Below are 27,177 nucleotides of genomic sequence, written 5' to 3'. Positions count from 1 at the left end.
CCATGGATGCTTTAGCTGAGTTTCCTACATTGCAGGGGGTTGCACTCGAAAGATGACCTTTGGGGTCCCTTCCTGCTCCACGATTCTATGTTTCCCCCCCTGCTTCAACAATATTTCATTATGTTGCCATAACTGTATTCTGTATAAATTTTAAAAATTCTAAACAAAACAGGCTCTATTTCCATGCAAAACATTTTAATACAGTGGTACTTAATTCGTTCTGGAGGTCCGTTCTTAACCTGAAACTGTTCTTAACCTGAGGTACCACTTTAGCTAATGGGGCCTCCCACTGCCGCTGTGACGCCACCGCGCAATTTCTATTCTCATCCTGAAGCAAAGTTCTTAACCTGAGGTACTATTTCTGGGTTAGCAGAGACTGTAACCTGAAGCATCTGTAACCCGAGTTACCACTGTAGCTACCTTTCTGCCGGTAGGATGTGGGGACATGGACGTAGCCAAGGAAGCCAAGTTAGGGGGCAGGCTTTCATTAGGGAGGGGAGAATCTCCAATTTGTATTGATTTTTACTTATGGGGGGCCAACTGCTTCCCTGCCCCCTCTTGGCTATGCGCATGGTGGCACCACAGGAAGGAATCAAGGTCGGAAGGGGCCCACGGTCAGAAAAAGGTTGGGAAACACTGGTCTTGGAATTTCAATAACAGTTAGTGGCTCTACAGAGTTTTAGGCAGAACCCTTCCCAGTCCAGGTCAACTTGTAGGTTTTCTCCCACTGTGCCCTGGAACCTTTGGGGTTTCTTGCACGGAGTGATGGATTGCTTCTACCTGCCCATGATGCAATGGGTATCTGCATACCCAGTTCTAGCTGGAGAAGCTAGGGACTGAAATTGCGATCTTCTGCATGCAAAGCGGTTGCGATCTTCTGCATGCAAAGCTGCCATGGAGCTCTGGCCGTTTCCAGAGAGCTGCATGTCCATCCTTCCTCACTGAGCCAATATTTTGCACTCGGCCCTCGATGTTGAACTCTGAAGTGAGGGATGAATTAATTGGTTTCATTTTTTCCAGTATTAAATTCAGTTCTGCTCATTCCTCCAGTGATTTGCATTTTTTAAAAAATGCTCATGAAAATTCATTGGCCTTGAATTTTTAATAATTAAGCACATTTTTGCATGCAATTCTGCCTAGATCAATGCATTTTTTGTATGTTATCTTTCACTGATATGTGCATTTTATGCATACTTTCCCTTAGTTTTTTTGCGCACATTGCTTCGCTGGAGAGCAGCATTGCAAAATTCGGAGAAACAAGATGTTTGAAGGATGGCTTTGAAACAGCCAATGCATTGTTCCAGAAAATGTGAATTAGGCTGGTTTGCCTCTTAATGCGAATGTAATTGAACTTCTCCCCACAACCCTACCCCCCAAAAAACCCACTCCAAGTAGATTCTACAAGCCTCATGTCTGCCTTCTCTAGACCCTGTGAATGCCACCTCCCTTCAGACTGCATTCACCTTGAATTGGAAGTGACCTCCGGTGATCTGTGTAGTCTCAACACCTCTCCCTCCCCCCCAAAAAAGCCACTCCTTTGCATTGGAATGGAGCAAACACTGTAGCCCTTACTTTGGAAAGACCTGGGGGGTCCTCATGTTGCTGGCAGCCTTGGTCACATGAACCACAGCTATCTTTAGAAGAGGGTATTTATATGACAGAGTTTGCAGCTTCTTAGCTACTCAGACAGATACAGGAAGATAGAAATCACACCCACCGTGACATATATGAAGAGCCCTCTGATCTCTGCAGAGCACTTGCCGACAATGGACTAGGCAGTGCAAGAGCTCCCGTGGTGACACGGGAGTAAGCCTTGGCTGGGCCATGCAGCCCCCACTGGACGAAAGGGTGCGGATCCAGGTGGAAGAGGAGTTTTTCTCGGTGGACAAGGCTCTCCTGGTGGAGAACAGCGAATACTTCCGGGCGCTCTTCCAATCCGGCATGAGAGAGAGCACCCAGAAGGAGATCCAGATCAGAGATCTGAGCGCCACAGGCTTCGCTGTCATGCTGAAAGTCCTGGAAGGGGAGCATCCGATCCTGAGCTGCGAGGAGAACCTCAGGGCAGTGGAGTGTGCCTCGTTCCTGCAGGTCAAGACCCTGGCCAAGTACTTGATGTCCTCCATCAATACAGACAATTGCATTCTGCTCTACCAGGCAGCCGCCATCTTTGGCCTCTTGGATCTCTTTCATTGTGCCGCACTGTACATACGAGACAGTTACTCGGACCTGGAGGAGTACCTCGACTGCCTCTCTCCAGACCTTCTGGATTATGTGGAGTCCATCATCCCCAGCACGTTTGTGGCGGTAGGGGCTCACACGCCCACCTTTGAGTTCTTGGAGGACCTCTCAAGAACTGTTTGCTACCTGGACGAGGAAGGTAACACCTGGAGGACACTTTCCTGCTTACCGCTGACAGCCAGCACTTTCCTAGCCGGCATAACCACCTTGGATAACAAGATTTACATTGTGGGCGGGGTCTACGGTTACAACAAAGACATCGTGAACCGGAGTTTTTGCTACGACCCGATGGCCAACGTCTGGAGTGAGTTCCCCGGGCCCCAGCAGCTGCGCTACGACTTCACTCTGACAGCCCAAGAGAACAGCCTCTACGCCATAGGTGGGGAGTTTGGGAAGGCCGCCCTGAAGTCGGTGGAGAAGTATGACATCTCCACCAACACCTGGAGATTTGTTTCTGACCTCCCCCAGCCAACCACAGCGGTGCCCTGCGCCCAAGCGATGGGGCGCATCTTCGTCTGCTTGTGGAAGCCTCTCGACACCACCATGATCTATGAGTACAAGCCTCAGAAAGACGAGTGGCATCCCATCTCCACCCTCAACAGGCCTCAGAGCTACGGCCACTGCATGGTGGCTCACCGGGACAACCTCTACATTGTGCGGAACGGGCCTTTCGACGACTTCCTGCGCTGCATGATGGATTGCTTCAACCTGACCACGATGCAGTGGACATCTCTACCAGGGCAGTATGTGAACAGCAAAGGGGCCCTTTTCACGGCTGTCATCAAAGGGGACACAGTCTACACGGTCAACAAGATGCTCACTCTGATGTATACCATAGAGGGGAACACATGGAAATCCAAAAAGCAGAAAGCTGGATTTCCAAGGGCTGGTTCTTTGCAAACCTTCCTTCTCAGGCTTCCAAAGAAAGACCACAGCATCGCAACTTAGAGAGCCGGTCTCTGCTAGATGAATTTCTCAGGGACCCACGTTGCCTTCCTTCTATGCCATACGTCCCGCAACACCACCAAATTTAAATCTAAAGGTTGTGAAATCACCCCAGCTTTCAGTCGACACTCTCTGCACCTTCTGGGCCAGCAACATTTCACGGCAGGAACCTCAGGGCTAGCTTGCACCAGAACCAACTGTAACACAGCTCTCTGCTCTTCCAATGTCAGCTGGGCTTGTGGTTCCGTGGGCCTCAAGCAATATGGTTTCCACAGACATATTTGTCATACCAAACTGGGCCAAGTAGAGGGGGGGCAGCAAGTGGCGACCAGCAAGCAGGAGGAGCCAGTCACTGGCAGGAAGCCAGCGGCACTAGGAGGAGATTTATGCACTGAGGGGGTCATGTTCATTTTGGCCTACGCCCAGCTGAGTGGCGGAATCTACCTCTCGCAGAGCAAGCTGGCAGTACATCACACCATTCAAAGTTGGAATTAGCAATTTATTAGCACAAACCCGACAGAGTGTCAGGCCGAATAAGCAAAGCAACTTATCTCCGGTAGGTCTTTACCCCATGAATCAGTTCCTGAGACTGAAAGTTCCCCGCCTCCCCAGAGCCATCTAAGTCGCTTTCTATCCAGGGATTTCCCCAAGCAATCGGAGACCGCACCTGCGTGCAGCCAATCTCTCATTTGCCCTTTTCATGCCTCTCCTGGTTCTGGGAGCAGCAGGAAGGAGAGACACCTATGACGCTTCACTAGCTTGACTTATCTCTGCCTCCTGGCCTCCCTCCTCCCACCCTCCTGCTTCATCTTCTGCCTCTGATTCTGGACTCTCCCAGTTCACTAAACCCTGTTACCTCTTCAGCTTTTGACACCTCCTCCTCCCAGGCTTCTCCCTCTTCTCCCTCTGATCACTCATCATTGCCCCACCAACACTCACCAGTCTCTGAGCCTTCTTGCCTCAGTGTGTGTGTATTTCCCCAGTTGGTTCCTCCATTCGTCTGTGCCAACCAGTCCATAACACTACCATTGTTTTTGTCCATCTTGATGAGTCTCATAGGAAGTCAGGCCATTACCTATGTGATTCACCATTGTCTACACTGCTTGGGAGCCGCTCTCCAGGATTCTAGAATGGAGGTTTTTCCAAGCCCTACCTAAAGATACCAGGGATTGAACTGAGGACCTCCTGCATGCAAAGCAGGTGGTTGACCACTGAGCTGTAGCCTCACCGTCCCCCCCGGACATAGGAAGCTGCCTTATACAGACCACTGGACCATCTACCTCAGTATTGCTGGCACCTCTCCAGGGTTCCAGAATGTTCTTCAGTCTTTCCCAGCCCTGCCTGGAGATACTGCTGGAGAATGAACCTGGGACTTGCTGCATGCAAAGCAGGTGCTCTGTCACGGAGCCACAGGCCTTCCCCTTCTCTTCTGCTGAAGGTGAAAAAGGATTAGGTGGTGCTCTCTAATTCTCAGAGTGAAAAGCTGCTGACATTAACACGCACAGCTTTTAGAAGAAGGGTGTTTCAGGCATCCCAAACTGGAGCACTGGAAATGTAGACGTGAAAGGTCAGTAACTGAACTACATTTTGAGAATGTCTTTTTTTTTAATTGACCACAATCAGAGACAGTTAAACATGCTTAAGTCCCATTGGTACTTAAGACAAGACCCATCTCTGATAACTTTCAAGAATACAGAGCATTGATTTGGCTTGACTTTTTACCTGAGATGGAAGCCATTGATCCCAGTTGTCTTTCTTTTTCTTTGAACGAGCTCTGGTTTTTTATTTGTTAATTGTTCAGATTTGCTTGGTGTTTTTATTTTGCATACCACTTTGAAGGCACTTTGTCAGGGCCCAAAGGCCCTGACAAACCTCTTTTTATAAAGAAATACAAAAATAGTTCAACCCCAAATGAAGTATTGCCCTGTGCAGAGTGTTGTGGGTTTCTCCAGGGTTATGCCAGTAATATCTATACCCTGCAATGAAGTTGTGTTTCTAAGTTTTATATGCCCCACAATTCAGTCTGTGGCAGGCTTTAAGTGGTTAGGAAATTATTAGCTTCATAATAAAGCACAGACTAACTCAGATTCAGGGTTGAGCATACGGAGAAAACCTTTTTCCTTTGCATCCAAAAGTTTTGGACTCAATCCAGAGAGTGCCGTTTTAACAAGCATCATTAATTATGCCCAGCCCCCAAAGACGCAGTTAAGCCCAGATCATCAAGCCTTTGCAAACATCTCCCTGCTGATATGCATCTCTTCAAATATGAGGAGGAAGGACAGTTTGAGCTGAGCCACAGCTATGGAGCACCAGGCATTTTCCTTGATGGACTGTGATTGAAGCCAGACTTGCTGTAAAAAAGAAAAGAAAAAAAGCCCCACATGCAATTCATGACTGTTTTTGGTAACGGCTGCTGATCTGACTCCAGCTTGCCAGTGTTGTTCATGTTATGTTCTGTATGTTTATAGAAGCCTTCAGGCCCTTGACTAGGCTAACTTTAAGGTCATATTATTTATGCCACAAAAATGAACAGGCTTGATTGACAGCAGAAGTGGCTCACCAGGTGGGGCGGAGCCGCTAAGCTAGCCTGGCGGCAGGTGGATTGCTCTTGCTGACGGTTAGGAAAAGCAGGGAGGTCAGGGAGGTGCAAACTCAGTGGCTGGATAAACTCTGCTGGTGTGTTCCCACCCCACCGACCTTCCCACCGTCTCCCCTACTCTCTCGCCATAGCAACAGTGACCCACCAGCAGGGAGGCTAGTGGAGCAGCTCCACCCCACCCAACAAGCTGCTTCTGATCATCACTGTACTGTAGTGATTAGAGTGTTGGGCAAAGGCCTGGGGTATACCTGGGTTCAAATCCCCGCTCAGCCACAACATCTCTCACCCTTACCTACCTCACAGGGTTGTTTGTGAGGAAAAGATGCCAAGAGGAAGAACCATGTACACTGCCTTAAGCTCCTTGGAGGAAAAGTGGGATAGAAATGTAGCAAACAAATAATGATTCCGTGTCTGCCTGGCCACCCTGGGAATTTGTAGTTCTGCAGCAGGGAGACAGAGATGAACAGAGCATTCTCTACATTCTCATGGGACGCTGCTTTAGACTGCCCTTGTTTTAACTACTGAATACTGAAGGTGTGTCTCCACCCTCATCATTCAGCCTGAGGTCCAGCTCCAAGGGTCTTCTGGCAGTTCCCTCACTGCCAGAAGTAAAGTTACAGGGAACCAGGCACAGAGCCTTCTCGGTAGTGGCACCTTCCCTGTGGAATGCCCTCTCATCAGGGTGTCAAGAAGATAAACAACTGCTTGACTTTCCGAAGACATCCCAAGACAGCCTTGTACAGGGAAGTTTTTAATGTTTGATTATGTTTTTATATGTGTTGGGGCAACCCGGTCAGATGGGTGGGGTACAATTAATAAAATTATTTCTTCTTCTTCTTCTTCTTCTTCTTCTTCTTCTTCTTCTTCTTCTTCTTCTTCTTCTTCTTCTTCTTCTGTGTTGCTGCAGTTTGAAAACCTGGCAAAAACTCTAGCTCTGAACCAGAGATTGGTAGGTTAGAAGGCAGGGAGGCCAACAGTAGGTGGAGCCAGAGTCAATGAGAGGCAGAGCCAGGACCAATGAGAGACAAGGCCAACTTACTCCCATCCTCTCTCCCTGCTGAGTTCTACAAGGGCAAAACTGGGGCAACGGAGGAAGCTGATAGGCAGGTGGGGTTGGCTGAGGACAGACTGTGCATAGTGGGGCAGGGCCCCCATTTGCCACAGAGGAGCAATCTCCACTGCTCTGAACATTGTCAGCCTTGTAATACAGCTTGTAAGCAATGGGACGGCAACGTGTCAGGAAGGAGGTTGGTAAATATTAAGTATTGCCCTGGGCTTTCATCCGTCTCTCCCTGAAATAAGAGCACAAACACACCAGCTATTGGGAACGTGCCATTTTATTTGAGAGAAATATGCTGTACCTATGAACCTCAAAGGATGTTTGTTTTCTTCTGTTACATTCAGCTGACTATCATATTTGTTTCCCCTTTCTCCTTTAATAAGAGACACAAATACTTTTTTTATTATTTGGCTGGAAGACAAACAGGTATCACTTTGCTGTATCTCAAGGAAAGACAATTGGGCATTCACGGTGGCAGGAAAAAATAAAGAATTACTTGATTGGAAACAGTCTTGGTTTCTTATTTCAAATAAGGAGTTGTTGCTCAGCCATAATAAGCTGAAGACTCTGAGCCCTGCAGTAAATTAAGAAGTTGCATTCCCTACCCTGGAAATGCAGGTATTGTGGTTTGGGATGCGTGTGTGTGTTGGAGGATTGTACAGTGGGAAGCTCTCAGCTTCGCTCAGCCCACTTTTCAGAGAACTCTTAGGTCTGTACAGTCTTTGATGGAGTCCATTAAAAATGCGTTGCATCACTGAAATAAGTCAGGGCATTGGCCAGGAAATGGGAGCATGGGTATGCCCAAATGACCTGTTTATTGAACGTTCATCCTGATTTGCTGGCACAAAGCTTACACAGGCTACATCCAGCCTTTATTAAGCATTTGTTCTTACTTGTTTCCAGGGTGGTTTTGTGGCAATGAACATTCATCCTGAATCCATGCTGAATTGCTTGCAGGGTATTTATGCACCTTCCCATTTATCATTCACCCATCTTGCACTTTTCAATGCATCTCTCTCCCCCCAGCCCCATTTTCCTAACTTTTCTTTCTTTTTAAGTGGGTTTGCTGTTCCAGGTTAACACATGCGAATCAGTTTTTATTGCACAAATCTAAACCTCCCCAAAGTGCACTGCAAAATGCTGGCAACCTGGAGGCACCCTTAGGCTACAGGAACATCTTAAGTCGCGCTGTGGATCTGTTTGCAGACAGGTGCAGGTTATGCAGAAGAAGTTTGTGTTAAAATGTTGGTCTTTCACAAGCCCGAGCAGAGCGTGCGATGCAACTAGAAGCGATTCCCTTGCAGTGATTTTAAGACACTCTGCCTCTTAACTAGCCTTTGCTACCACAACATGGAGCGGGGTGGTCACTAACTCAAATGCCTTTTGAAAAGATAGAGTTAGAAGAATTCAGAGGTGGCTATTAAAGATGACGGCATATAGAGCCTCACTGTCCAGAGGCAGTATACTTCACAGTACAGTGGTACCTCAGGTTAAGTACTTGATTCGTTCCGGAGGTCCGTACTTAACCTGAAACTGTTCTTAACCTGAAGCACCACTTTAGCTAATGGGGCCTCCTGCTGCTGCCGCACCCCTGGAGCACGATTTCTGTTCTCATCCTGAAGCAAAGTTCTTACCCTGAAGCACTATTTCTGGGTAAGCGGAGTCTGTAACCTGAAGCGTATGTAACCTGAAGTGTATGTAACCTGAGGTACCACTGTACCAGCTGCCAGTAAAAAGCAATGGGTGAGCCCTGCTTGTGCACTTCCCAGAGGCAGGGGGCTTGATCCAATGGGATTTTGGTTGTTCCAGCTGGGTTCTGACATTCAAAGCTTTCTCTGAATCACATGCCGTGGGGCTTATGGCATGTTCTGCCCTTTCTCAGTATGGAAAAAGGCCCTCTTGCCGCTCACTGGGTCCTTGTCATGAGCTCCTCAAGCGCCTTGTCTCTGTGGTTCTCGCACAGCAAGAGGACTTCTTTGATGTCTGCTTGCTGGAAGCCCATGTCGTTGAACTGGACCAGAAGGTGAAGGAATTCTGCTGCCTGCAAAGAGAAGCAGAGGGAAAAGTCAGGCATCGGGGTGGGGGGGACACACAGTGCACGTCCCACAACTGCTTCACTCAGGACAAAAGCAACTGAAGATAAACAGGCCTGGTGAAGGGGCTTCAATGTTCAGATGGATACTTGAACAAGGCAAGCAACTCCCCTTTGCCCCTGAGATTGAGGGGGCTGGGACCATGCAACGTCAGCACCCCCTGTGGCGTATGATGTCAGCATGCCGTGGAACATCCTTGCACACCCACTGTGGAATTTTGAGGGGAAATTTGGGGGGCCCTTGCCCCTCCAGACACCTTCCCCAGGTGGTGCCCCTGAAACATGGTGTATATGCCTGCAGAGGTCCAGCCCCATACATTTTGGAACCTGAGGGCAACCAAAAAACGGCACACACCCTGCTGGGGAAGAAGGAGTGAGAAGATCTACGTCGGGAAAAATGTTAAGGGGATAAAGATCTACATTGGGAACAATGGGGTTTCTTCTTCTTCTTGATTTCACTGTTTTACCTTTCTTAAACAGATTTGAGGGTGTGTGTGTGTGTTTGTTTGTTTTTTGCTATTTTTGCTATCAAGCAGTGTATAAAGAAATAAAATAGATTTTTACTTATTTTTAGCTTATACAGCCCCAAGCAGCTCAATGCCAGGGTTATGAGAGGAAACTGCCAAGCCATTTATACCCCCTACTCAGTCTCTGCACCCAGCAGGAGACCCTGCGGCTGAAGTGCAAAAAAAAAAAGGCTGGGTGTTCTGACCTTTTCTGAGTTCTGGAACATCTCCATGGCTTCTTCGACCTGAGCCTCCTCGTACCCCTGCTTCAGAAGTTTGTCGCAGGCACTGAGGTAACTGAGGAACTGTTGGGGGAAGGCAAAGGGGAAGTTAGCTAGCTAGCTAGCACACCACCCGGAATCAGGGCTATTACTTACTTATTATATTTGTATCCCACCTAAGTTGCTCGAGGTGGCATACATAGTTCTCCCCCTCCTCATTTAATCCGCCTTGTGAGGTAGGTTAGGCTGAGAGGCAACGACTGACCCAAGGTCACCTAGTGAGTTGCATGGCTGAGTGGAGGATTTGAACTCTGACCTCCCAGGTCCTTGTCTGACACTCTAACCCAGGCTTCCTCAAACTCGGCCCTCCAGATGTTTTTGAGACTACAATTCCCACCGCCCCTGACTATTGATCCTGCTAGCTAGGGATCATGGGAGTTGTAGGCCAAAAACATCTGGAGAAGAGTTTGGATTTGGATTTGATATCCCGCTTTATCACTACCCGAAGGAGCCTCAAAGCGGCTAACATTCTCCTTTCCCTTCCTCCCCCACAACAAACACTCTGTGAGGTGAGTGGGGCTGAGAGACTTCAGAGAAGTGTGACTAGCCCAAGGTCACCCAGCAGCTGCATGTGGAGGAGTGGGGACGCGAACCCGGTTCTCCAGATTACGAGTCTATCACTCTTAACCACTACACCACACTGGCTGAGTTTAAGGAAGCCTGCTCTAAGCACTACACCACACGGTCTCTCTATCTACCCACTCACCCTTCTTTGTAGATAGGGATGGGTAAACCTGTCAGTTTTGTTTTCTCTCTGTTTCTCATTTCCCCAGTCTTAAGTTCCGTTCTCTCCAAGGAAGGAGAATACCACCACATCCTATTCTCTCGCTTTTTTGAAAACAAGCCTCTGGCTTCTGCTCTTCTCTCCCACCCACTACAACCCTGGTCACAATAGGTTGCATCCAATGCTAGCACTACCCGAGGTAGACTCACTGAAATTTATAAACAAGACCAGCTTAGGCCTATCAATTTCATTGGTCTGCAATGAGTAGAAATAAGCTGCATGCAACCCTGTGTGTCCCCCGCTCCCTATCTTCTAAAATGGGTTATTAGTTTGATTCAAAAATAACTCTGGCAAGAAAAATAATGCAGCTGCCCTTGTGTTAAGTTCATAACTTTATGATTAACTAAAGATGGAAGATGAATGTATTATTATTATTATTATTATTATTATTATTATTATTATTATTACTATACCGCCTTATATCCGGGGGCAGTGCTTTTTTTTCTTTAAAAATGTTTAAGGGTACTCTCATTTCGTCTGAGACTCAGGAAACATCGTGACAGGAAATGAAGCCACCATCGGGGGTAGCAATGGAACTGACAATTCACCATGCTAGAGAAGAAACTATTTTTTTTAAAAAACAACAACACAATTGTTAGTTTCTTCTCCTGTTAGATTTACAAAATGTTTAGGGGTATGCATCCTCCCAGAAAAAAAGCACTTCTTAGGGGACTCGGGGTGGTTCACAGAATAAAATCAAGATATAAAACTACAAAACACATAATAAAAACAAAAACAACAAATGTACAAAAGAAAGAGGAAACCATTCCAAGGTAGAAGAAACCAGGAGAAATCTACATCATCAACCTTGCAAGAATTCTCTCATCCTATCCTGAAATGCATGAAGACCACATTGAATCAGACCCTCTGATCTTTTCATTTCAAGGATCCCATCAAGATGATCTAGATCCACTGATGGACATTAGTTGATGCCTTTCCTGACCCATTCAGATCTGGGGCAGCCTCAAACATCCTGCATGCTAGGAGGTTATGCAAGGATGGGGCCAGAGATCTGCCTGGGACACGCTGAGAAGGGCACTCCGACACTCCAAAGGGACGATCTATTTTTGGCTTCCCCCATTGTTCTTGGAGTGCTGACAGGACAATTCCCAGTGGCACCCCTCCTAAATGCCTCACATGCTATTCATTCCCAGTGCACAAACACACACAGAGGGGAATCAGCAATCCCTGGAAAAAAGGCTAATACTGAGCATTAACTTGCGACAACAACCACAACAAACACACCCCAATTTCATCTGCAGGCAAACAGTATCCTTCTGTAGGCCTGAAGATGGCACAGATGGCTAGAGGACTGAGTGATGGGCATGAAAGTCTGACATTCAAAATCCGCCCTTAGCCACAGACTCACTGAGAGGGCTTTGGCAATGCCACACAGCTTCACTGTGGCAAAATGGAAAGAACCACCACCTCTTTCTCAGGAGATTAGGCAAGGATTAATATGGATTGGAGGGCCTTGTGCAAATTAAAATGACTGATGTGTTAATAATTCATTGCAGACTTCAAATGAACTTCAGGCAGGGGCTAATATAGCCCTCCAAGTCTCTCTCAGACTCTCCAAGTGTCCCGAATTTCTGGGGAGAGTCCCGGATTTACAGAAGCCATCCCCCAGTTTCTGATTTGATCCCAGAATGTCCTGCTTTTCCTTAGGATGTCCCTCTTATCATTGGAGAAATGTTGGAGGATATGGAGTTATGCGACCCCTCCCCCCCAGCCAAGGAGCTTAATTCGTTCCGGAGGTCCGTTCTTAACCTTAAACTGTTCTTAACCTGAGGTACCACTTTAGCTAATAAGGCCTCCCGCTGCCGCTGTCGTGTGATTTCTGTTCTCATCCTGAAGCAAAGTTCTTAACCCAAGGTACTATTTCTGGGTTAGCGGAGTCTGTAATCTGAAGCGTCTGTAACCTGAAGCATCTGTAACCCGAGGTAGCACTGTATAACCTTTAGAAGACAGCTGAAGACAGCCCTGAATAAGGAAGGTGTTTTTTTCCACCAATGTTTAATGTTTCATTATGTTTTTATATATGTTGGAAGCTGCCCAGAGTGGCTGGGAAAACCCAATCAAATGGGTGGGGTATGTATGTATGTATGTATGTATGTATGTATGTATGTATGTATAAATAAATAAATAAATAAATAAATAGGATGTCCCTATTTTCATCAGAAAAATGTTGGAGGGTATGCTCTCTATCTGGCCCCATGGACTCTTCCTGAGCCACACCCTTCATTGGTTTTGTTTTACAACCTCCACAAGTGTTTTTGCCTGGCTGGAATGTGTGCATAAACTCTGATCATGCCTCTTGCTTGCCTGCATGGAAGATGGAGAGGGGTGTGTTTGTGTGTAGAAACTAGCCAACTGTACAAATGTAAAGTTCACAGTCATTGCTCCACCCACTTTTCTCTCTTCCTTGCCCCCCTTTTATGCCCTCCAACATTCCTAGCCTGAAAATAGGGACATTCTATTCTACATCAGTATCACTGCTTGAACATTTCTTCCTGGTCAAGTACAAAAGTTATTAGAAGAAAACACACAAAGCTGCAGCATTTTAAGCCCAGAAATCTTTGAATTTATGTATTGCATTTCGAGAAACCTGGGGGAAAGGAATACCCCAAATCAATACATACTAGCAATGATACTGATGTAACAACAACAACAACAATTTTATTATTTATATGCCGCCCATTTGACTGGGTTGCTCCAGCCACTCTGGGTGGCTCCCAACAAAATATTAAAATACCAGTCATTAAAAACTTCCCTGAACAGGGAATAGAATGCCCCTATTTTCATCTCAGGGATGGTGGAGGGTGTGCACCTCTGACATGCAGCTTCTGGAAGGCTTCCTGGAAGTAAATGTGCCCCTGCCTGGAAAAGATCCACCCACTCTGGTCTACAATGACTGACAGAAACACCCTCAGGCAGGGGTCTTTCTCACCCCTTTCTGGAGTTCTTGAGATTGAACTGGGATTTTTAGCTGCTGCTGCTGCTGCTGTTGTTGTTAGCCCTTCACAGCAGGACACGGGGGGGGGGGTTAGGGTTAGGGTTCATAATTAAAAACAGATGAAAAATATTTCAGTCACAGGAATAGGGTGGGCTCTGAAAACATCTGAGGTGCTCCTCCGAGGGTCTTCTGCTTGGCCCCCTCACTGCAAGAAGCAAAATTGCAGGGAACCAGGCAGAGGGCCTTCTCATTAGTGGCACCCTCCCTGTGGAACGTCCTCATGTCAAGGAAATTAAGAACTACACAACTTTTAGAAGACATATGAAGGCAGCCCTGTATCAGGAAGTTTTTAATGCTTTATGTTTTACTATGTTTTTATATATGCCGTGGATTATGCATTTCCTGCAGGAAGACAATGTGTGGTTTCATGGCATTTATGTACAAGGTGATGCATTTTCATTTGATAGGCTTTCCCAATCCCCTCACATTTAGTGCAATGGCTTTTAAGTTAGCCATTTTGTATGTCTATTTTATAAGATGATTCCCTCCCAACCCGTCTGCATTGCCCTGTGTCCCTCACCTTCTATTGTCTATCCAACCTAGTGCATTGTATTTCTACTGATCTTAACACTCAAGTGAGTCTGTAGGGAAGAAGGTGGTATTTGGGGCCTAAGTCATGTCTATGAGCTGTGCTCCTGAGCTGTGGCCTCATGATTCGCACTCACTGCATTCACAAACAACGTGTTCCCTGGTGTTCAAGAGAAAGGAACCAGCCTCCACTGACCTGACCCAAGCTTTGTCTCCCAGTCTTCTGCAGAGCAAGGATCGCCCGGCGGATCGGATAACCCAAAGCTAAAACGGGCTCAATGAGGTCGCGCTCCTCTTGGCTGAGCGCCGAGAGCAGGTCAGCTGTTGAGTCAGGATGAGTTCTGTGGGAACCACAAAGCTGCTGCTCTCCAGGAGGGGGTGGAAGGCAGGAATAAGGGCTCAGGGACTGGGGGGGGGGGGAGAGAGAGAATAAAAATAAACATAGATCATCATGCTGGTTAATTTACAGACATCATTATGAGAAATTCTGTACTCTTCAAGGCTTTAAAAAGGGTTTTTTCCCTGCCCCCTGGAAGATGTACAAGGTTTGTGGGTGCTCAAAAGCATGGCCTGGAGTCATTAAATTAAATTTAGTCAGACCACAGAAGATGCCCGGAAAATTCCCCTACTTGGAACAACCCCCCTTTTGGTTTTCTGATTTTAGACATCCTGTTTTAATCTTCTGAAGTTTATTTCAAAATGTGAGTGACCCTTCCTTGGATGGGAACTATTATTATGTTTCCAGGGAGATGACAAAGGTTGATTTGACAACAATGGAGACTGGATATGTGTTTACATTCGAAAGCAAAAAATTAAACCTGCATCTGAAATGGATGTGCTTGAAGTGCTTTGTCGAGACACTTCTGTCCAGTTTTTAAACTGGAGTCAAAACACCGGCGGGGACCAGTTCAAAGACTTGTTTCTTTCCAGTTTCTTCTCCAGACATGGTAGCCTGAGCGGTGCTGAGGTTGAGCAGCTCTACCACCATGGCTGAGGAACCATTTTGGGCCTGAGGGAGCAGCCTTATGAGGGCCCTGTATGAAAGGTGGGTGGGGCCAGAGGCAAAAGTGGGCGGAGCAATGGATGAGATTCTTACCTCCCTCCAGTAGGCTGCATTCCAGCCACACAAAAGCCAGAGGTTTCTACACCAGCTCTCCATCTTCCAACCAAGTAAGTTGGAAAGTGCATCGCAGTTCAATGCAACGGTTCAGTTCTGTGAAGTTCTTCTACATCCAAGATGACTGATTCAGACCAGTTTAACTCTCAAAGCTATGTGCTGGATCAGACCAAGGACCCACCTAGTCCAGCATCCTGTTCTCTTTTTTCATAATAATATTTATTATTTTCCATACATATTTTCCAGCGATCGTGAGTGGCCAATTCCTCCAAAGAAAAACCGGACTTAAATCTTCTGAAATTCACCAGCATCCTGCTCTCACAGTGGCCACCCAGTTGCCTCTGGGAAACCAGAAACAGGATCCAGGTGCCACAGCAATTCTCCCCACTCATGACTCACAGCAACAGGCATTCAGAGGCCTTACTTGCCATATGTCTGGGTTTCCCTGGACATTTTGCCAATTCAGCAAAAACCTGCCCAGACAGCCCAATCCCGGATGTGTCCGGGAAAACCGGATGTATGGCAGCCCTATCTTTTACAGCAGCTGGTCACTAAGCAGGGAGCCAGTCTCAAGGGTTGGACCCCAGAGCTGCCTGCCACCACTGCTGCTTCCTTCTAAGAAGTATTTTCTTAGAAACAATCCCTTACGCGTAGGTTGAATTGGGCCAGGCACGCAAGGACAGCAAGGTCAATGGGGAAAGGAGGCGGGTGGCTGCTCACAGCCTGATCTTCTTTCCAAGAGGCAGTTGCTGAAAGACGTCAGCAAGGCTGGAGCCTCCTTGCTGCCTCGAGGCTTATCTCCTTTGATGGATTTAGGGACAACTAGGTGACACGCTGAGAGAGAAGGACAAGGGCTCAGCAAGAGAGACTCAACAGGTGTCCTGGTGAAGAAATGCACGTCTCACATACGGTGTCAACCGGCCCCTTGTTAATGACATTTAGAACCAGGCAGCTGCATCAAATACCACAGCCTTCTCTATAGTGCTCAGATTGGCAGAGTGGGCCCTCATTGTAGTTCCACTTCCCCCAGAAGCTTGGGGGGTGACCTGGAAGAGGGCATTGTTTATGCAGGTCCTCGCTTGGGACCCCCCCCCCCCCAGAAGTGAAAATGGAACCTTCATTATACAGCTTCCAATGAATGCTGAAGACACTTCTTTTTATCCTGGCTTCTGACACTTGAGATGTATATTTTTAGGACCACCTTGAGGCCAATTGAGGAAGATGCCATCCCCTCGCCTCGCTGAAGCCTCCCTTATCTTTCAGGGGCTTTCAGCGGCACCCACAAATCAGCACCGATGGCGGGTCCCAGTGATATCTTTCTAGATCTCGTTGAGCTCTTGCAAAATCTCGTGGAGTACAAAAGATCTGGCAAGGTCTCACCAGAAGATGATGCTGAGTCCATGCTTGCTTTGGGCAGACAAGGTCTGGAGAATCTTTTTCATCCCAGGGGCCTTGTTCCATTCTAGGCAACCTTTTGAGGGCCACATGCATGTGGTGGCCGGGGCCAGAGGCGAAAATTAGCAGAGCAACAAATGTAAACTTTACTTTTTGTACAATAGGTTGGCTTCTACACACCCTCTTGAGGTTCCCTACTCCTGCTCTAAACTTTTTTCAAATATGGAATCTGCCTCTAGCCCAAGCATGCATTTTGGGACCTACCTTCAGTCAAGCTGCAACTCAGCAATGAGTCCTGACTCAAGGAAGCCATATCTGGGGGCCAGATCCTTTATGCATGACCATCACTTAATGACTGCAAACCTGAGTGGCAACTGGGTGTCAAGTAAATCACAACAGATCACAATTCCAGAGAGGCTTTCCTTAGGTTCTTGCACCACCTCAGAAGCAAAGCTTTGCAGTGGGGTTACTCTGCTGCCAGGAAAATCAATATTTGTGCATTTTAGGCTTCACTCTGGCCAATTTGCAAATATTTTCTTTTTTGTGTGCATAATTTAATTGTCACAGAAAAGGGGAGCTGCTGGTGTCCTGTACAAGAGCTTCCCACTTTGCCATCACTTACTTGTGCCCAGAATTTGCCACCTGCAGCAAGACCTTTTTAGCCCAGCTGGGTAAGCAAGCCAGCTGATTTTCAACACGTTTCCATTTTCCAATTTTTTAAACCTAAAAAGTCTAAAATCCTAGAATTAAGGATTGGGGAGAAATATGATTTGGTTGATATTTAAACATGAATGTATCAAATTCATACTTCCTGTCAAAATCTGAGAACCAAAACACAGTCATCTATGAAAATTTGCATTTATCTAAATTTTGCAAAGTAGTTATCCAATCACCAATGTTTACAAAAATGCGTATTTTGTGGGGAGTGGGGAAAAAATTAACAAGCTAGTGAAAAGGAAGGACAGAAATATTACCAAAAAGTGCTTGCAAAAATGTGTATATCAGTCAAAACTGCAAACAAAAATGTGCTTGTTAAGAGAAATTCACAAAAATGTGTTTGTTAAGAGAAAGTCACACAAAATTATGAAGAATTTCCAGGATGATTTTTCTTTAAAATTAGGATATTACTGCAGAAATGTGGATAACTCAATTTAGGACTGGAAAGTGAGAAATTGACAGAACTGAAATTGTCTGAGCCTTCTATCCCTACGCTCAGTTTTAGATTGTGAAATGGAGAGGGGAAAGAAGCAGAGAAAAGTGATTTCTTATTGCAGTTGTGGGCTTGTTCTTTTGGTTAGGAGGGACAAGCGCCGCAACAGTCAGTGGCCTTGGGTTGCAGCATGGCTGAGAAACTAAGAGAACCAAACTCACAGAACCTTCCAACCTTACCTGCAATTTTAAGACTGTAAAATGGAGGGGGGGGGGGAGAGAGAAGAATTATATCTTACTGCAACTGTGGGCTTGTGCTTTTGGATAGGAGGGACAAGTCCCGCTGCAGTCAGTGGCCTTGGGCTACAGCAAGGAGCCGTCGTCGGTGGCGTTGGGGCGAGAGTTCCCACCAGAGACACATCAGAGGTAGGTCCATATCTCAGGTTCCGACTGCTCCGGGAGCGCTGATGGAGGGAGAAAGCTCTGGACGCCAAGGTGGGTTCCGCTGCCGCCTGGTTCCCTGGGAGCATGAAAGCTGTGAGCTTCTTCCTGGCTCCTTCAAACTCATGCTTCACGTTGTTAAATAAAAGCATAGATTGCCTCTGCTTGACTAGGGGAGGCTTTTGGCTGATGCTCTCCGAAGGGGTGGCCAACAGCACTGGGGAGGTCTTTGGTCTACATTGGGGAAGACTCAGGAAACGAGGCAAAGTGCCGGGAACACGCTTGGAGTCAGAGAAGGGCTTTTCTTCACCGTCGCTTTCGACAGAGGAAGACAAGGGAGACTCCTCACCTTCGGAGCACCCTTGCTCTTCCAAGCACCCATCCTTGCTCACCTTCTTAGCCAGCCTGCTCTTGTTCACAGTGCAGCTGAACTTCTCCGCCACAGCACACAGGTTGGCACACCGTCGGATGGGTACTGCAGCCGTCAGTTTGCGGCCTGCTGCCTCTGGGAAGCTCTCTTTCGAGTCCAGCAGCAGCAGCCAGCAAGGCGGAGCCGTTGGGACGATGTCAGTGGTCACTTCGTACCAGGGGATGTCTTGCCGAGAAGCGGAGTCTACCCAATACAGCACCTTCTTCTCCAGCGAGAAATCGTGCTGTGGAAACAGAAGGAGGAGAGTCAGCATCTTCTTGGCCTTGGGCTGTAGCTGGAGTGACCAAATGAGCAAAGGTTGTGAGGCAGGACTTGAGAGCTACCGTAAATCACAAATCAGATGAGGTCACCTGAACCCAACAGGACCACCCACTTCCAACATCTGACTTTGCTAAGAACTTCAAAAAGAACTTTGCAGGGTCAAATCAAAGCCCTTCTAGTCCAGGGATGCAGAACTTGTGGCCCAGCAAATGTTCCTGGATTCCACCTCACGTCACCCCAGTCATCATGGCCCAATGGTCAAGGATGATGGGAGCTGTGGTCCAGCAATATTTGAAAGGCCACAGGCTCCCCATCCCTGACCCAGTCCAACATTTTATTTTCAACAATGGCTAGCCGGAGGTTTAAGAGCCTTACAGGAAGGCCATGGAGGAACTATTGTCAAATGAAATCGTGAGCAGGGTCTAAATAACAAGCAAGGGAAGGAGAAAAAAAACAAATGATTGTAATCTAAGTTATAATACAATAGAAAATAAATGTAGATACTGTAAAGGAATACAATAGGAACATCACAAACGTAAGGGTGCAAAGTCAAAGTGTAATAAATTGTTATACTGAAAGTGAATTGAATAATGTCAAATTTTGTGCAAAAAACTAATAAAAATTCATATATATTAAAAGAGGAAGGCCAAGGAAGCATCATCTGTACTTTTTTCAGCACCTTCTAAGGAAAACATTTTCAGCACCTTCTAAGGAAAACATTTTTGTTTGGGCAACTATCCAGATACGTAGAATGTTGACATGTATTTTAATCTGTTTTTTAAGTTCCTCCTTGATTTTAATTTTTTTTTCAATGTTTTAGAGAATTGTTTTTAGCTGTTTCTTACTGATTAGTTCATTGTTTTATTCTTTTTGTAAACTGCTTTGAGGTGTTTTGTTTTTTACAGTCAAGTGGCACATAAATTTTGTGAAATAAATAAATAAAACAAGAATGCATGCAGCCTTAGGACGAAAGTTGTTTCCCCACATATTTGTGTGTTTCAAAATACGACTTGTGTGGAGTGAAAGCAGACGTGTGTCAAGGTGGTTTCTTAGAACTGTTTCATCCTCTCCTCAAAACCCTGAATATAATAGCAGAAGATCCACTAAGATGACTCCCCAAAACACCAATCTTCCAGAGCACAATGATGCTCCCTACTGGCAGGAATAAACTGGACACAGGGCTTGATAGGCAGCAGCGGAAGATTGCTTTAGCTTTTCAAACCCAAGTTTCCAGGCGACTAAAAGGTAATTTCCATACAATGTTTAAAACCCCCTGGCAATATTTGTAACCTAGGAGATATTGTAAACATTGCACTCTGGGTCTATGCTACAAAGACTGTTATGAAAATATACTTCAAAAAAGCCTGTGGAAAGTTAATTTGTCACGGATTTGATTTGCATATATTGCAAGGGAGCAGGAGAGATACGCTTCACTGACGCTCATTAGGCAATTTCTATTTTTCCAGCTAGCTAATGTACTTCAAGGACTAATTCAGATGTAACACTGAACCATGACTTGGTGTTATAAGAACGAACCTTTAATGGCATTGCCAGGGCTGGATTTAGGTTTGATGAGGCCCCAAGCCTTGTTGTCCTTTGTCAACAACAAATTGTCGCTGTTTTTTGTGTTGAATATGTGCTATATAGTAATTTATGGATGTAATAAGTATCTAAAGCCATTTGCCCATGTTGCCATGCAACCAGTCCATGCAGAATGTAGGCACCCTATATATAGAAATGAGCAAACCAGTGATATTTTAGGGAGCAGACTAGCAGGCAGGGCTCATTACTTACATCATAGGAGCCTACACAACACAAAACACTGTTGCTGTATGTAGGTTTTATTTTATTTCTTTTTCATCTATATTTTGGAAATGTACATCCAGGTTTTTTCTTTCTTTCTTTTTTTGAGCCCCCAAAGAGAGTAGAGCCCTAAGCTATAGCTTGTTTAGCTTATACGTAAATCCGGCACTGGGCATTGCTGTTCCTCCACTGCTGGAGTTAGGGTGCCCTGCATAGCAGCTGCTGGAAATCACAAGTGGAGAGGCATTGCTGTGAGAACAGAGTGCTGGACTTGATGGGTCCCCCTGGGCCTGATCCAGCAGCCAGCCTTTTCTTATAATGCTAAAGGGAGCCGCTGGACACTTCTTCCTCCACCTTCTCCCCCGCCTTGATTTGAGGCAGCCCATCATTTGTAGGCTGCCTCAAACTATGGCTTGTGTTTGCCCTGCAAATGACAAACTGGAAACCAGCCCCAAACTGTGAGTCCTAATCCTGGTTGAATTAGGGCAGGCAAAAGCCCCGTGTTTGCCAGGTTTGGGCAAAAAGGTAAATCACACTTTGCTTCAGAGCAGCAAAAAATGAGGAAACAGTAATAAGAGAAGGAGGAATGTGCTGCTCAGAAGGTCCTTGAATGCTTATTATTGTGGTGTGATTCTGGCATTATAAGTGCCTAGAAAGCTGCCTTTTACCAGCTTGGACTATCAATCCATTGAGCTCCATATTATGAATATTTTCTGGCAGCTACTCTCCAGGAGTCCTAAAACAGGAGTCCCTCCCAGACATACCGGTACCTGGAACTATTGGGGACTGAGCTGGACTTCCCTGAACTATGGTGTCAGGTTAAAGGCTTTCAACATCAGCAAAATGTTCCTCCCAGGGGTAGGAATGTACATATAAAAAGCCTGTGGAGCCTAGGTGTTATTCTAATTAATAAATTTCTAGACCTTAAGAATACTAAACTAGAAAATGGAAATGGCTAAAGAGTCAGTAACATGAAAGAATAAACTTTTTCCCAAACCCCCCCCATAAAAAATCCCCTTTAATATCCACATTTGGAAGAGATTTATTTATTTACCATTGCACACATCAGGACCTCCGTGCAATTGGGCATCTCAAACTCAGGCGCTGATACAAAGTTTGCCTCTTCTGTGGAGTCGTCTGCAACGCTTACGGTCACTCTGAAAGGTACATCTTGCAGGCAATTCATGGCTCCCCTTCTTACATTACACTCTAGTAAAAAATAAGAAGATTGATTGGACTTAGTTACTCCTTCTGCTTCAGCTCCTCCTCAGTGCCTGGGGCTGATCACAGAAGTGGGGAACCTCCAGCTCACAGGACTAAGCCCAACATGTGTCCATTTGGCTAGTGAGACCATTGCTTCCAAGCCACACATATAGGATGTTAGGTCAGGTGTGAGGCAGGTAAAGACATGGCTCCAAAGAAAGACTCAGAAGCTTAAAATAAGCTCCCAATTGGTCCTTTGCAAGTGAGGCTTGCAGACACTGATTGGCACTGACAGCGAGCCCCAATGGAATCACTGGGGAGCCCTGCATCAGGAACGTCCTCCTGCAGCCAATGAGAAACTGTGCTCTGCAAGGTTGGCTATGCAAGCACCAATGGTCAGCCAATCACAGGTGCTTACAAAACCTTGTGCTTTTGATTTCAAACCATAGGGGCAAAGGAAAATAGGTCATTGTGACGTCAGGGGGTTGGCGAGTGTCTGAACTGTCGCACTTCAGATTGCAGGTCACGGTTTACATGACGGAAGGCTCCTCCACAGCAAATAAAATAAAATGAGATCCCTGCAATAAGAAAACTAGGATGTCAGGGGGAAAGTGCAAGAGTACCCTTTTACCTGGCTTGAGAGCAGTACATGTGAAAAGGATCTAGGAGTCTTGGTTGACATGAGCCAACAGTGTGACGCGGCAGCTAAAAAAGCCAATGCAATTCTGGGCTGCATCAATAGTATAGCATCTAGATCAAGGGAAGTAATAGTGCCACTGTATTCTGCTCTGGTCAGACCTCACCTGGAGTACTGTGTCCAGTTCTGGGCACCACAGTTCAAGAAGGACACTGACAAAGTGGAACGTGTCCAGAGGAGGGCAACCAAAATGGTCAAAGGCCTGGAAACGATGCCTTATGAGGAACGGCTAAGGGAGCTGGGCATGTTTAGCCTGGAGAAGAGGAGGTTAAGGGGTGATATGATAGCCATGTTCAAATATATAAAAGGATGTCACATAGAGGAGGGAGAAAGGTTGTTTTCTGCTGTTCCAGAGAAGCGGACACGGAGCAATGGATCGAACCTACAAGAAAGAAGATTCCACCTAAACATTAGGAAGAACATCTTGACAGTGGAATTTGCTGCCAAGGAGTGTGGTGGAGTCTCTTTCTTTGGAGGTCTTTAAGCAGAGGCTTGACAACCATATGCACTCCTGACATATGGTTGTCAAGCCTCTGCTTAAAGACCTCCAAAGAAGGAGACTCCACCACACTCCTTGGCAGCAAATTCCACTGTCGAACAGCTCTTACTGTCAGGAAGTTCTTCCTACTTCCTGACAGTAAGAGCTGTTCGACAGTGGAATTTGCTGCCAAGGAGTGTGGTGGAGTCTCCCTCTTTGGAGGTCTTTAAGCAGAGGCTTGACAACCATATGTCAGGAGTGCTCTGATGGTGTTTCCTGCTTGGCAGGGGGTTGGACTCGATGGCCCTTGTGGTCTCTTCCAACTCTATGATTCTATGATTCTATGACCTAACAGGCTACTTTTCAACATGGAAGGAACACATTTCAGTATAGAGCATTTCATTATGAGTGTTCATCCACAGTTTGAATCAGCATAACCCCGCTGCAGGTGAGGTCAGTTTGTTCCTATTTAACTCACTTTCTTATTTATCTAAAATGTTATGTCCTTCCCTTTGCAAAACAACTTCTTACTTTAATAAATGGTGGGTTGTGCGAGTGGCCCCAAGGTAAAAGGAAGTAGAGTGGACAATATTATTGCTTTTTTTATATCAAAAGCCTTTATGGCAGAAGTTGGAAACTTTTTCCTGTTGAGTGCTGTGTTATGTCAGATAAGATATACTCTGCGGGGCAGGGCAGAGAGACACAAGCTGGAAGCAGGTGAGGCAAGAGCAGCCAGCCTCCCACTCTCAAGATCCTCACCATCTCAACACACTTTAAAAGGACTAATGCCTTTTGAAAGTCAGATCTGCAGTTTCAAAAGCTCCTTCTTTCTCTCTGGGACACTTTGAAAACTGCACTATGTCCACCTCTCACGGAGAACAGCTCAAGATTGAATGGCAGCATAAAATGCACAAACTCTTCTCCTGCTTGATAGGATTGGCTTTGTGTAAGCAGCAGGAAGCTGGGATTTTGCAGAACTCCTCATTAGCCAGTGTCGGCAACTTCTGATCAACAAGCTATGAAATCTAGAAGCCTGAGTACACCCAATAAACAATGTTATTTTACCTACTTTGCACCTTCCATTTCTTAACTGATCCTGGAGAAGATTTGTTAGCAATCCCCTTTGCCTCCTCCTAATTTCTATGTGCTCCTTCAAAAGAGTGAAGCTCCTCTATGGACTTTTTTTTTTTAATGCCACTCAGCTATAAATTGGTGTTTCTAATCTCAACAGGATTTATTGCTGGGTGGCTAATGCAAAATCTGTGTCTCCTGGTGCTGGAGTGGAGAAGCCAGATGGGCGCTTCCTAGCTCTGCCATGCTGCACATTGTCTTTTTGCTAATACATTCCACATGCAGCATATCTGGAAGCCAACCCAGGGCTCAGACCATCTGCTGAGATAATGCGAATGACGCTTTTCACATAAGCCACAACGTACACAAATGTCACAGAGGGAGGTGGGCAGGGAGAAGAAGCAAGGAGTAAAAGTGATCAATGACGGGAATGATTTATCGTTCCGATTTCCTCTGCTGGCTCTGTGACTTATTCCTAGTTTTAGCTACTTGCTTTATATCATTTAGGTAGCTTAATTATATTATTATTTCACATGTCCTGGCACTGGAGATTATGGCTCTGGATCAGACAGTTGGGATGGTAATTAGAAGAAATAATGGCAAATTAGAGACTTAGGCCACCCATTTTCTATGCTTTCATAAGATATACAAACAGGCTAGCAGTGCGCCACTGCTCCTGTGCATTAAGAACAGCCATTGTGAAGGGGGAAGTTTTGTAGCTGCAATTTCCCCTGACCTCACCTGTCTTCATCCTGGATAAAGGAGCAGGTGGTCCTGGTCTAATCACCCCAGTATAACATACTGTTATGGTTTGAGGGGGGGGGGTCAGTCTGGGTAAGACCCTGAATTCCTTCCAAACTTTGGATCTTGTGTATCTGGGGTAGATACTGTAAGATGAAACCTGTCAAACCAGTTCTTCTGACTTTGGCTAGCCAGTTAAGTTCCACTAGTTACATGTCTAAAGAAGTTGCTATAAAGACAACCCAGTGGGGGTCTATCCCTACCCCACCTGGCTGGATGTCACCTCATCCAAGGTGAACTATAGGCCAAGGGGAGGCTGTGTATGAGAGCTGTGTGTTTCTTGGCTGATGCTGGAAGCTGGAGACACAAAGGTATGTCTGAGTTTGTGCTGGACTTGGGGTTCCCCTGGAAACCTAATGGGGAAGCAAGATCTGTTGGGGCATCCATATTGCAAACCACTCTATCCTGGGCTCAGGCTGTATATATCTGTAAATAAAGCCATATATCCTAAATACACCAGTCTCTGGATAAACACAGGAACCCTTGGAGTCTCTCACCGCTCAGGGACTGTAGTACGCAACAATACTACAGTATTCTGTTTCCAATTATTTCTGCTGCCACGTAGTTGTTGATCTTAAGGGGAAAGAAAATTTACAACTGTACCTGCAGCAATTCAAGGAACAAAGGCATATAGCCCAAACCAGGTTAATGATGCCTAGAGGCATGTCAAATCATATGAATGCAAGTGATTGAGGGAGAGAATATACTTGGGGTTGTGTCCAATGTTGTGCATATGGAGTTCTGCTCACACAACAGGATTTCCCCTTATCCTTCTCTCCTGATTAAAGGGTCTTAAAGGAGAAGAGGGGGAGTTCCATTGTGCAAGTGGAAGTTTGTTATGCAAGCAGAATGATAGCGCTGGATAAAACTCTTAGGCATGATGCCCCTTTTAGAAACAAACAAGTGGCATTTTGCTTAATGCAGAAAGTAGCAACCACCCTATAAGATACCTAGAGAGGCAGTGCTTTTGTTTTCTGGGGGTACATACCCCTGAACATTTTGTGAATCTTTGTACTTTTGTCCATTTACTGTATTTGTTTTTCTTGATTTGAACTAAAAAACTGTGATTTTCTTGAGTCAAAAAGAGAGTACCCTAAATATTTTTTAAAAGGAAAAAAACACTGCCTAGAGGGTACTAGAATAGAGCAAGATGGTATTAAACAAGTGGAAACTATTAGATAGGGACTCAACAAGGCATCCTCTTTTCTCTTCTAATTTAAGAACTAAACATTATGTCAGCGTTATAAAAACACCACCGTGATCTGGGGGTAGGGGGAGAGGACTGAGAAACTTGCAACTAGGGATCACTAGTTTTCATCAAAATCCACCAGGCTAGAGAAGTTAACATGAACTCCAGCACTATCTAGCAAGACTATAACAGATAACTAAAGGGTAGAAAAATAGCAAAGAATTTATAGGTAGAATACTAGGCCACTGAAAGTTATCAAGCAGGTGTATCAAAAAGCTTTTCACCAAGTAAAACATGTTGTATCTCATAGTGAGGTATGAGCAAGCAGTTGTGGAGAAACAAATCATACCTACAAGAAGGTAAGGCCATAGCTTTACATATAGAGGCTTGAGTATTTACTTCATCGCGCAGCAGGACTTTGACATTTTAGAATGAAAGCAATAACTAACTCAAATTCATTTTTCTACATCTTGAGGGATATCTTTCCATTTCGTACCATTCAGTGCCTGCATTTCCTTTGCAAATTTAAGCTTACCTTAAGAAGAAACCAACTAGCTGCTTGTGATGCAGGATAGAGGCACCTTGTCAGCTCTCTGTCCCATACTTGGAAACTTAAGTGCCTACAAAGGAGGTCAGGTGAATGCCTGGCTCCCTTTTCTAAAGCTACTGATTATAGCAGCTTAAGGGGTTAGCTTGCATCATCAAGTCTTCCAAGAGTAAGAAGCCTAGCCACACGTGTGAAAGCAGCGCCAATTTTTATGAATCGGTTTGAGGTCTTACTAGTCTCAAGATACTAATTCAATTGAGTTGCTTTAGAATACACATGCATGTTATTCTGTCTGGTAAATAAAATAAAAAATAAGGCAGAGATAATGTTAATAAAAGGACGAGTTTTTATCTTTAGCAAAATGGTATTTCCTAGTAGTTATTGCACTGTGTTCAAGGCGCTGGAACTGGTGTAAAAAACCACTATTGCTTGGGACCAGGATACATGAAAGACCATCTCAGTCCCTACATAGCCAACTAGTCAGTGTTCTGTAAGACAGGAGGTCCATTCTGCATGATGTTGGAATTAAAACCTTAAGCGTGGTGG

The 27,177-nt window shown here is 45.7% G+C and overlaps 2 protein-coding genes and 1 long non-coding RNA gene across 6 annotated transcripts in view; 2 read left to right on the top strand and 1 right to left on the bottom strand.

The window, feature by feature from the left end:
- LOC310831985 overlaps window positions 1-10,311 on the top strand; it is a 372,207-nt gene extending 361,896 nt beyond the window's left edge. The window contains exon 3 of the long non-coding RNA XR_014558089.1: window positions 10,299-10,311. This is a non-coding gene — a long non-coding RNA (uncharacterized lncRNA). The remainder of the gene's footprint in view (window positions 1-10,298) is intronic.
- KBTBD13 (kelch repeat and BTB domain containing 13) lies at window positions 1,380-18,680 on the top strand. Of its 4 annotated transcripts, XR_014558037.1 has the most exons (3): window positions 16,288-17,232; window positions 18,039-18,205; window positions 18,573-18,680. XR_014558037.1 is itself a non-coding variant. In XM_083713208.1 (2 exons), the coding sequence occupies exon 1, from the start codon at window positions 1,825-1,827 to the stop codon at window positions 3,184-3,186; it is 1,362 nt and encodes a 453-aa protein (XP_083569334.1). In that variant the 5' UTR covers window positions 1,380-1,824; the 3' UTR covers window positions 3,187-4,750; window positions 18,039-18,082. The 4 variants fall into 4 exon arrangements, 3 of the variants coding, with proteins under 3 accessions (XP_083569334.1, XP_083569333.1, XP_083569332.1); XM_083713208.1 differs by lacking the exons at window positions 16,288-17,232; window positions 18,573-18,680 and adding an exon at window positions 1,380-4,750 and having other exon boundaries at window positions 18,039-18,082; XM_083713207.1 differs by lacking the exons at window positions 16,288-17,232; window positions 18,039-18,205; window positions 18,573-18,680 and adding exons at window positions 1,380-4,750; window positions 9,509-9,620.
- On the bottom strand, window positions 8,561-26,684 carry UBAP1L (ubiquitin associated protein 1 like). Its single transcript, XM_083713205.1, has 6 exons — window positions 26,620-26,684; window positions 21,700-21,854; window positions 18,010-18,804; window positions 14,246-14,455; window positions 9,647-9,745; window positions 8,561-8,883 (listed from the first exon to the last, which is right to left on the bottom strand). The coding sequence occupies exons 2-6, from the start codon at window positions 21,829-21,831 to the stop codon at window positions 8,749-8,751; spliced, it is 1,371 nt and encodes a 456-aa protein (XP_083569331.1). The 5' UTR covers window positions 21,832-21,854; window positions 26,620-26,684; the 3' UTR covers window positions 8,561-8,748.
- Window positions 26,685-27,177: the final 493 nt, after the last annotated feature.

Source organism: Podarcis gaigeae (genome assembly GCF_964106915.1).
Source record: "Podarcis gaigeae genome assembly, chromosome: 14".
NCBI lineage: Eukaryota > Metazoa > Chordata > Lepidosauria > Squamata > Lacertidae > Podarcis > Podarcis gaigeae.
This window is presented reverse-complemented; position numbering and strand designations above follow the sequence as displayed.